Here is a 9,963-nt window from a genome sequence, read left to right as displayed (position 1 = left end):
TCGGAAGGGGCTAACGGTAAAAGCCAGTCGGTCACTCATCATTTCAAAAGAAAAGCAGGAAGGGGCGAGCGACAAACAAGTCCCAAAAGACTTTGTAAACAAACATCCGCAGGCTTCAGACCGCTTATCTGAAACTGGGTTCGATCGGCAGCACACAACGACCGAAAGGCGCTAGCGGTGATTTCGGTTCCTTCCGACAGATCACTTTATGTCGTTGGCAATATTGACTTCGGAGCAAATATGCTGCCAAATAACGACTGGAATTTAAACTAACAACAACAAAAATCACCCGTCACAGGACAGCAAAAAAGCAGCCCAGTCCCACCACTCAAGCTTTCTGGCACTAACTTACTGTATTTGAAAGTCATTTATTTTCCATTATGTTCGCTCTCTTAACCCCTTCCTCTCCCCCATTTAAAATAAAGCGCAGAAAGAATAAGGCTTTAACACTGAAATGTTGGGGTCTGGGAATGACTTTTCCTCACTTTCCTCCTAAGTTCTGATGTTGAAAACCAGCCGGGGGGGGGGTCTCTGCGTGGGAGGAGTTACAGCTCCTTTGTGACCCTCGTTGTTATTAATATGCACAAAATCCTGCTGGCATTCTTGTTGGTACCCTGTTTTGTATCATCAATTGCCTTTCTACTCCTAAAGGGGGGCGGGGGAGGTAAACTAAAACCATTGAAGCAGAATGTCCTTCACATGAAACAGAACGTGAATTCCTAATTTCTCCTCTCGGCATCGTTACAAAATTCAACGTCCCCAATAACAAAGGTCAGTTTCCTGGACGCCACAAACTAAGGGGTGCAAAGGTGCTAATGCCAATAACAACAGATATATTTTAGCGGGTGGGGGATCTATATATTCTGTTCTACATACCCAGCAAAATATGCCAGGCAACGGAGTTACTTTCAGATTCAAATCGGAGGCGGTGAAGTCTCTCATTCCAGAGGACATTCCGAGCCCCGCGCCAGTGGATGCTGGGAGGTGAGGGCAGCCAGCGCTTAAACACTTGGAAATCTGAAGGGCAGGCACCAGATACCCAGGAACTTCTAACTTATGCACACAGACAGTGCCTGACTTGGAGTTCCCCACACCATTTCAATAAAACATGATTGTATTGACATAATCCTCTATACATTAAAATGAGGTTGTCACAGATTGTCATTAAGACCTCAGTAAAACAATGAAGACATTATTGGGCACCCGCCCCCCCTCCCCCCCAGGCAAGGTATTAGGGGAATAAAACAATCTACACCACACGGGTCCTATTGAGATTAATGAAAAAATTATGCAAAAAAAAAAAAAAATCTCAATTTCATTTTCCCATGGTGGGGCTTTGCATACATACAGTCAGCCTTGCCCTGCACCTGATGATTTATTAAACTAATCTACAGTGATCATCACTGATGTTCTCAACTCAATCTTGTCCCAGCTCATTTTCTAAGTAATTGTTTCTCATTAGTTCTGATAATGTTTTAATAGTGTTACCCATAATTTAGCCCCTAAGAATTAATAATGGGGGGTGATATGGAAAAGCTGCTGGTGATGAGCTGCACACAGTATAAACAGGTATGGTTTTTAATTAATCAGATTAGCTGCAAGGTCCTCTTGTAGTACATTACTAGCTCAGAGGAGCTGAGGGAGACCTCATTGCCCCATGTCAGCCATTCCCATCATGCCAAAGGCAGATTCAGCCCATCCAGTCCTCCATTCCCTCCCACCTTCCCTGTGGTACCTTTGCCCACATTTGCCCACCAATTGCACCAAACGTCATTGGCATGATTTTGTCTCCCACCATCTTCTTGTCTTGGAGTTTTAGTCTTCAACGAATGGGTCACAAATGTAAGCCTCTGACACTGACTAAACTCTCTTTTGGGGCTATTGTCAGGGACTCTGTTCAGACAGCAGAACCTTGGTCCAGATTTTTGGCTCTGGTGGGTCCTAGTCTCCTGATCCTATCCCAATTGGGACCACTGGGTTATGAGTAAAATGATACAGCTGATATTTGGGGAGATTTAAACAACATGGTGGTCTTGTTTGAACCAAGTACAGTTCAGGATAAAGGGGCATGGTGACCAGTCCAACATGGTCAGGGACCTAGGAGCTCGTGGGCCTGTTGGTGATGGGGGCTGGGAGACCTAGCCAGGTCCAGACTCTTAGCAACCCCCCAGGGACCCTTCCTAGGGGCTTGCTTTTCCCAAGGTCCGGATGCCCTTAGCCCTGCCTGTGGGGTTCTCTCAGAGGGAGGACTGAGCGCTCAGTGGGCCCCTGGCTGGAGGCAGATCACTTGTGCTGGGTTCCATGGTTGTCTGTGTAACTAGGGTAGGGGCTAGAAGGTCTGCCTTTATCCTCTGAAAGCCTGGAGGGGTTGTCTGGATCAACACCGGAGGATGGGAAGTGTAGTCAGATGGAAGCGGGGGCTGCCTGTAAGGAAGGGAGAAAGAAGTTTTTAGTTTCTCCTTTTGCTTAAGGCAGGCCCTGCCTAAACTGCTGCTAACACCCTGAGCGTGGGTGGATGGGTGGGTGTGCAAGACAGGGTCAAAAGGAAAGGAAGCTTTCCTTTTGCCTTCTGACTCCCAGGCAGTCCTCCAAAGTGAAGACTTCTGTGTTCTGAGCAGAGGTTTCTGACTGTGCATGGACACCGTGGTCCCGGATTACCCTTGTACACACTGGACTCCATGATTCGGAGTGCAGCTGAGACGCTGGGGAACGGACGCCTCCAGGAACTGCTGCCCACTGCCACTGTCCACAGTCCTGAAGCTGTTCTGCTGGAGGCCAATAGCCTTCCAAGCTGACTGACAGGCCATCTTCCTCCTCACGGCCTCTGAGTGAAGATGGGGCTAGCTCCCACCTTCTTCCTGCCCAGCTCAGTTCAGAGCAGCACAGGGCAGCCACGGTGAGGGGTGGGCTAATGAATGGTGGGAGGGGGATGCACTGAAGAGGAGACAGGCGCTGCCCAAGGCAGGTCAGGACCCTGGCCTAGCGCATTCCCGTCAGTTTTAAGAGCTGTCTCCTTGGATCCCATGTTTGAGGATATCAGTTGTTATCCTGGAACTGTCCTGCCTGGGTCAGGTCCTTCAGCATGCCTGATGGAACTGGATCTTCCCCTCCTTGCTGGAGGATTGGGGTGAGTGGGTGGGTGTTGCATGACCGTGTATGGGACTCTCTGGTTTGAGGGGGCCTTTCTATGTAACCTTCAATTCTACTCGTCTCTCAGACTTCCTATAGGAATTGGAACGAGTTGGGGAAAGTAGGCCCCTGGTTGGGGCACCCGACAGAGAGCCACACAGGAAATAAACAAAAAGGGCATAGGAGGAGGGGAAAAATAAAAATAAAAAAACAACTGTTTTCTATTTACAAATTTAAATAAACAGAACAGCCTTCCCCACGGTGTTTGTCTAAATGTAGCAGCATTGCTGCTGTGTGGGTCACGGAAAGGTTGGTGCAGAGTTTAAAACTTCCCTTTCTCTTAATTTCTTAAAGAACAGTCGTTCAGAGCCTCAACACAAAAGCGCATGATTTAATGAGGAACAGAAACAAAATCTCTGCTTGTTGGTGTTTCAAACTTCATTGGCGTCCTCTGGCAAGCACAAGTTGATCCTCCACGGCTTCAGTACCCTTTAGCCCTCAATATAAGAGTACATGCTGAATAGGGAACAATGGCTGGTTGTTATGTTTATTTACCCTTACTACAAGCTGGGTTAACCTCTTCAAAACAGCTTTACTAAGCCCGTTAACCACACCACCCAGATGACCTGTAGCCGCATCTCTAATGTGATGCAAATCTCGCAGGGGACCCTATGCACCAGTTCGTCTGCATTGTGTCTTCTCAGACATTACAAGTTTATTGCTGAGGGAGTCTTGTCCCGGCCGTCCATTTACAGGGGGAAATGGCCTCAATGGCAAACAGTTAAATGGAGAAATAAAGGGGGAGAATGGATGATCTTCTGTTTCCGCACATATATTTTTTAATTGCTCGTAACTGTTGACCCAGAGCAGTCGCCCAGGACGAGAGCTTTGTGTTCATCATTTAGTAGTTCATGTATATAAACTTTTTTTTGGGAGGAGAGGGGAGTTGGGGGTGGAGGACAACTGTAACCAGTTCTGAAGATTTTATGTTTAGAAGGCATCTTTATAAGCCAATATAATACTTAATCAATTTTTTCTATACCATCTGTGTTGTTTTAGCAGATTACTAGTGAAACAGGCATGGCCCCTTCATTTAGTTATTATTTTTTAAAGGCCCGGCCTTTCTTAAAATTATTTATGGTGTCATCCGGATAAATGGATAATGTGGGAAACAGTTACTAATATGAGAAGGGTGAATGGAGTATATGTATTCGGGAAAGATCCATTTCATTAAAGACCTAACTTGCCCTCACAGTTCATCTTTCCCCACTCTTTTCCATCCCTGTGAAATCATAAATAAATATTTACAGCACATTAATAAACCACAATAAAATCACAAGCTTGGAGCCGAAGGCGAGAAAGTTCATTTTTATAGGAATAACTGGCCAGTAAGATAACAACAACAACAAAAAATCATGATTAACATGAACTGTAAGTAGAATAAGGTTCCAATATGGCATACTAACGAGTTGCCTTGAGTATTATGGTTGAAGAAACCTACTGTATGTGTTCAGCCCACCTGATGAGAGCTTCATTTAACAGATCATTTTTTCTTGATGGCTGTGGCAAGCGTAACAATGTTCTGGGCCTGGTTCAGTAATGGCATGTCGATCATACTCCCTTGGAAAGTAAAGGCTCCCTGGAAAACAGAGAATACAAACTTCCTGAAAGAATGCGCGGAAATTATAGGCTTCCTTTCTGCACACACTTGTACAACAAGAACATTTGAGACTCCACCTGAATTATACTGACTTTCCTCCCCAACTTTTGAGAAAGCCAAAGTAAATTGCAGAGGAAAGATTTCTTTTTTCCTCCCAAAGAGGGGGGAAAAATCCTTCAGCCTTTTATGGAGAGGAAAAACACATCAGACACAAGGCATGGGGAACTGTGTTCATTTAATGCTTGAAATCAAGCAGAAAACAACTGTGGAAGGAAAATGTAAATACTTTCTTATATAGCTTTTGGAATATTGCATAGAACTTTAAAAAGCAGTAATACGCTCTGGCAACTGATAATTGTTAAAAAAAAAAAAATAACTGTCTGATCAAGTTAATGGCAAAATGCTTCCTTGCTGTAACATATAGAGGCGTTACGCTATAAGGTGATGAGAACGTGAAAAGTAGGATTGTACTGAGTAAAAAGAGATCAGTCTATTGGTACATGCTTACAGAGAGCATAAGAATGACAAGGACATGAGTTTGTAAGGAATCGATCATAACTGTTGAATGTTGGGAATGGAAGGAACCTGAGATCTTGTGGTTTAGCCTCATTTTACAGATTCATTTCTTAACCTTCTGCAAATACTCATTCCCTGTGTCATGTGATCTAGGCCCTGTTGTAGATGAGGAAACGGAGGCCCAGGGCAGGTAAGTGATATTCCAAGATCATGTGACTAAGCCGGGCTAATAAATACCCTGGGTCTCAGAAACTTCAAGCATTCATCACAGACCCCACATTAAGATAACAAGGTCATTTCTTAATGCATCAGAGCCGGGCGGGGGGAAAGAAAAGAACTAAATGGACAGGAGGCAGTATACCCAGAACCTGAAGTAAATGCCAGGTTACTGATGTTCTTTTAATCACTTCTGTTTGAGGCTTAAACCACAGCCCTTCACCTCAGTTCTACTTCCTTCTACCTGTTGGCAAGGATGCTGGTGAGAGTGCGGAGCAGGTGGTCTTTTGAGACCTTGGTGGTGGACTGGAGCAATCCTGGTCCTTGCTGATGGTCCATTTGCATATATTACAGTCCACTCCTGGGCTTCACAAATACTGTCTTCTCAACGGTCAATGCTTTCATGACTTAGAGGCTCTGGGATATGTCTCCTGGGCTCTCTGGAAACCTTTATCTCCCACAATGAGGGATACAGAGTAGTAACTGAGGGTTATATGTTGGAGGAAGGCTAAAAAAAAATTGGTGGGATATAAATGTCTTCAGAATTTATCTTTGAGTTGAGAGAGATTTAAAAACTTACTAGAATTAGAATTTTCACATACAGCGCCTAACCTTCTCAGCCTTACAATGAGAAGTCTGATTCACATGAACATCTGTGTGGGCTAAAATCTCGTACTGTAAGACTCTCTCCAGCTCTCTGATTTTTACCATCTATACCCCCAGATCGGCCTTGGCCTAATTTCATTCAGCCTAGAGCTAGTTTTGGTCATCTGTGACCATGATGAATTCTTACTGTTGATTTTAATTATGATCTAAATACTTATTTTCTTCCTAGCTGCCTCTGTATTGCTTTTTATTTTATGAATTTGGTTAGAAGTTCAGAGGGTGTTCCGTAGGTTAGCATTCCATGTGGAATCAGGGCATGGGACACATGCTGTTTTACAAGGCAATAGTCTAGTTTTCTTATTGGAGTAAATGATGAAGACCAAAGGCCTCCTGGTTACCCGCCCACCAAGTGGATTATGGCCCTGTAAAACAGCACATCTGTCCTGCGAAGGCCTAAATAATAGGCTGGAGAGCTGAAATTAGCATAGATGCATATGAACTCAAAATGATGCACAGCCGATGGAAATGACAGCCCCGGGTCTGTGTCATGTTCCCCGAATTTGCTTTGGGTTCCCCATGCATGTAGTTTCTCAAGACAGGGCGATAATTTCTTTCTTCTATGGTGGCAGATTATGCTTGACTTCCTTTATTAAGCTTAATCTGGAAAACCAAATCCAGCATTTTCGTCCCATGTTTCCTTTACCTCTGCAGTTCGTGGACTTTGGTGCTCAGAATTAGACTGTCTAATATGAATATCCTCATGCTTTTGTGTATCAACCTAATATATGGCTGGTTTTTTAACAGGGATTTACATGTGAAATGTCAACTGTCTGCTGGCTGGGATTTGGAATAATGCAATTTGTCAAAGAGCTATCTGGATATGTAGGGAGGGTTTGGAACATTCTTTAAGGAATGATTATAGATAAGTTTCAGTTTCACAGCCCAATGCCTTCCTGAGAAACTGGCATACTATCCCAAAAAGTTAATTTTAAGGTACAAGGGGACTTCTATTCAGCTTGAAGAGTCAGACTGTAATTTTGTTTAAAATGCCTTTAAATAGTAATTTATTTGTGGTTAAAGACCTGAACCACAATAATAATCATAGCTATACTTTATAGAGCAGTTCCTAGTCCCAGGGACTGTACCTGGCGCTTTACATGCTTCATTTCATGTCATCCTCAGAACAACACTATGAGGTAGATACTGTTATCCATCCCATTTTATAACAGAGGAAACTGAGGCACAAAGAGATTAAGAAACTTGCCCTAGTCTGCCCTGGAGCTAGTAAGTAACAGGCTGGGATGAAGCCTGCGCTTACCCCTTTATCGACTGAAAGTGTTCTCTGACCACCTGAATGAGAATCATCCTGGGCCCAATCCTGTATGGTTTGATACAGAAGGTCTGCAATCATCCCCTGATGATTCGAATGCACATTCAGGTTTGAGAACCTCTGTGTTATTCCTTGGATGGAAATGGCTGGGCCGGCTTGATATGCAGCTACATAAAGTGAGAGTCCTCTTCCAGCCTTTTGTAAATGATGCCCTTCTCTTCTAAGGCATCTTCAAGATGCCCAATAACTTAATTTTCTTAGGTTATTCACCATTCATCCACTCATTCATCTATCAAGTATTTTATGGAGAAGCTTCTTTTGTCAGGTCCTGGGTAAGACACCTGGGGTCACAGATAGATAAGACTGACCTCTGCCCTCAAGTAGCTTACAGTTTGCTGGAGGAGATGGAAGAAAAGAAGCAAGTGCCATAAAATACAACAAGAATTAGAGAAAGAGACAATGTAATGAGCAGGGCACAGAAAAAAAGATCCGAGGGTCTTAAATGGCTGCCCTTCTTATCCAATCAGGATCATCTTTACATTGTTCACAGAGATCCGTTACCGTATACCTATCACAATGTCATGCATTTCCCACTATAGTTGCCATGGTGCTTGGGATACAATGAGCTTTTACTCAACAAATACCCATTGAGTTGTTTGTTGTAATAAAGCACTGGTCAGTTACTTTGGCACATCTTATTATACCCATGTCCCTGATTCTAGAAGCCTGGAGAAGGGCCAACATCACCACAGCATACATGTTATCTGCATAAGAAGGAAAACAATAACCTTTGGGCTGTTTGGTTTTTTTCTAACGCCTCGGTCATTGTCTGGTGATAAGAAGTAACATTACCTTTATCAGACCCTGATGTTCTTGGGGTGTATCTGACTATTTGGTGGCAAAAGTGGTGATGATGATGCCGGTGATGATGACATAGTATTTACAACTATGGGAGATACTCATATTATTTTGCATTCCTGGCACTTAAAAACCCAGTTGCTGTGGGGTCACCTCTGACTCACGGTGACCCCTAAGTGTGTCAGAGTAGAACTGGGCTCCATACGATTTTCAGTGGCTGATTTTTCAGAAGTAGATTTCCAGGCCTTTCTTCTGAAATGCCTCTGGCTGAACTGAACCTCCAACCTTTTGGTTAGCAGCTAAGTGCGTTAACCATTTGCACCATGTAGGAACTCCTCTGGCACTTAGTACTCGTGAATTTCTTTCCTAGAGTATTAAAAGAGTAATTTCCTAGAAATCACAAATTGATCTAATTGCTTCCCTACTCAGTGTATTTTCGAATAACTTATCTGGGCATCGAGGGAGTTCTCCCTGGCACATTATGATGATGGGGTTGCTGTGATCCCTAAGATAGGGATTTCTCTGTTGACATTAATGATAATATTTGAGTAAAGCTGTCATAGTCTTTCTTAGTGACACCCTTTTCCTGGGTGGCACTAAGTCTTTTGCCCAATGAATTATTAACCTCACAACAGTTCCCAATGAATCCCTAAAACTTTTAGTCAGTGTTGGCCACTATCTATAGAAATCACTCTTCAAGATCTTGGTTATCCCCTTGACTTGCTACAATTTCTCAGCCTCAGCCATGACCTTCTGTGATAATGTATGTGGTTCTTCCTTACTAACAAGTCAACTGCTCCTTGATATTCCTTAAGAAAGGGGTAAGACGATGCTCACAACAGGGATAGTCTGATGGGCACCATTTTGTTCTTCTTTCTTCCCTATTTTCTAATCTATCCTACTTGGAGAATCCTTGGACAGGCCCTGTTATGGCCTTGTCTCAGAATTTGGTTTTGATATTCCTTTTGAGGACGTAAGTTTGGTTACTAGACACTTAGTGCTCCCTGGCTCCTAGACTATCTAACAGAGGTCTCACTGGCAGAGTGCCAGGACATTGTTTGGGGAGTTGCACCTTCCTCGTTGGGATCATGCTGTTATCTTTCTAAAACTGATCTGGTCAGACCCATTCATTTGCTTAAAAGTCTGCTTTGGCTTTCTTTGGACTTACAGAATAAAGCCCAAACTCCTTAGCAGGGACTCCCAGGCTCTCCACGGCCAGCCCTGCCTCCTCTCTCAGCCTGGTCTCCTCCCCTCACCCCGTCTCCAACACATACCGGGCCAGTTTACAGCTCGGCACCTCACATACATGTTCTTTGCTCTGCTCTCAATGCCCTTTTCTCTGTCTGGCAAACTCCTCTTATGTTTAAGGACGTCAGAAGATGTTATGTCTGTGAAGCATTTCAAGACTTCCCTGGTGGAGCTAATCTCTCCTGCCTTTCCTTACACAGCCTGTCTTTATAGCACTGGTCACACTCTACCGTAATTATCTGTTTACACGGCCGTCTTTCTCACTATGCTGTGAGGCCCATGAGGGCAGAGCCATGTCTCACCTATCTTTGGATCCTCAGAACCCAGCACCCAGTACATGCCAGGTATAGAAGTTGCTCAATGAATGTTGACCTGATGATGATAGGAAACAAACAAATAA

The 9,963-nt window shown here is 43.9% G+C and overlaps 1 protein-coding gene across 1 annotated transcript in view; it reads right to left on the bottom strand.

Moving 5' to 3' along the window:
* Positions 1-4,416: 4,416 nt before the first annotated feature.
* CLYBL (citramalyl-CoA lyase) overlaps positions 4,417-9,963 on the bottom strand; it is a 315,713-nt gene continuing 310,166 nt past the window's right edge. Inside the window, exon 8 of the mRNA XM_023738521.1 lies at positions 4,417-4,768. Coding sequence (XP_023594289.1) covers positions 4,673-4,768 — 96 coding nt within the window. The 3' untranslated portion in view covers positions 4,417-4,672. The remainder of the gene's footprint in view (positions 4,769-9,963) is intronic.

The sequence above is a fragment of the Trichechus manatus genome, unplaced genomic scaffold (genome assembly GCF_000243295.1).
Source record: "Trichechus manatus latirostris isolate Lorelei unplaced genomic scaffold, TriManLat1.0 scaffold00118, whole genome shotgun sequence".
In the NCBI taxonomy this organism is placed as follows: Eukaryota; Metazoa; Chordata; class Mammalia; order Sirenia; family Trichechidae; genus Trichechus; species Trichechus manatus.
This window is presented reverse-complemented; position numbering and strand designations above follow the sequence as displayed.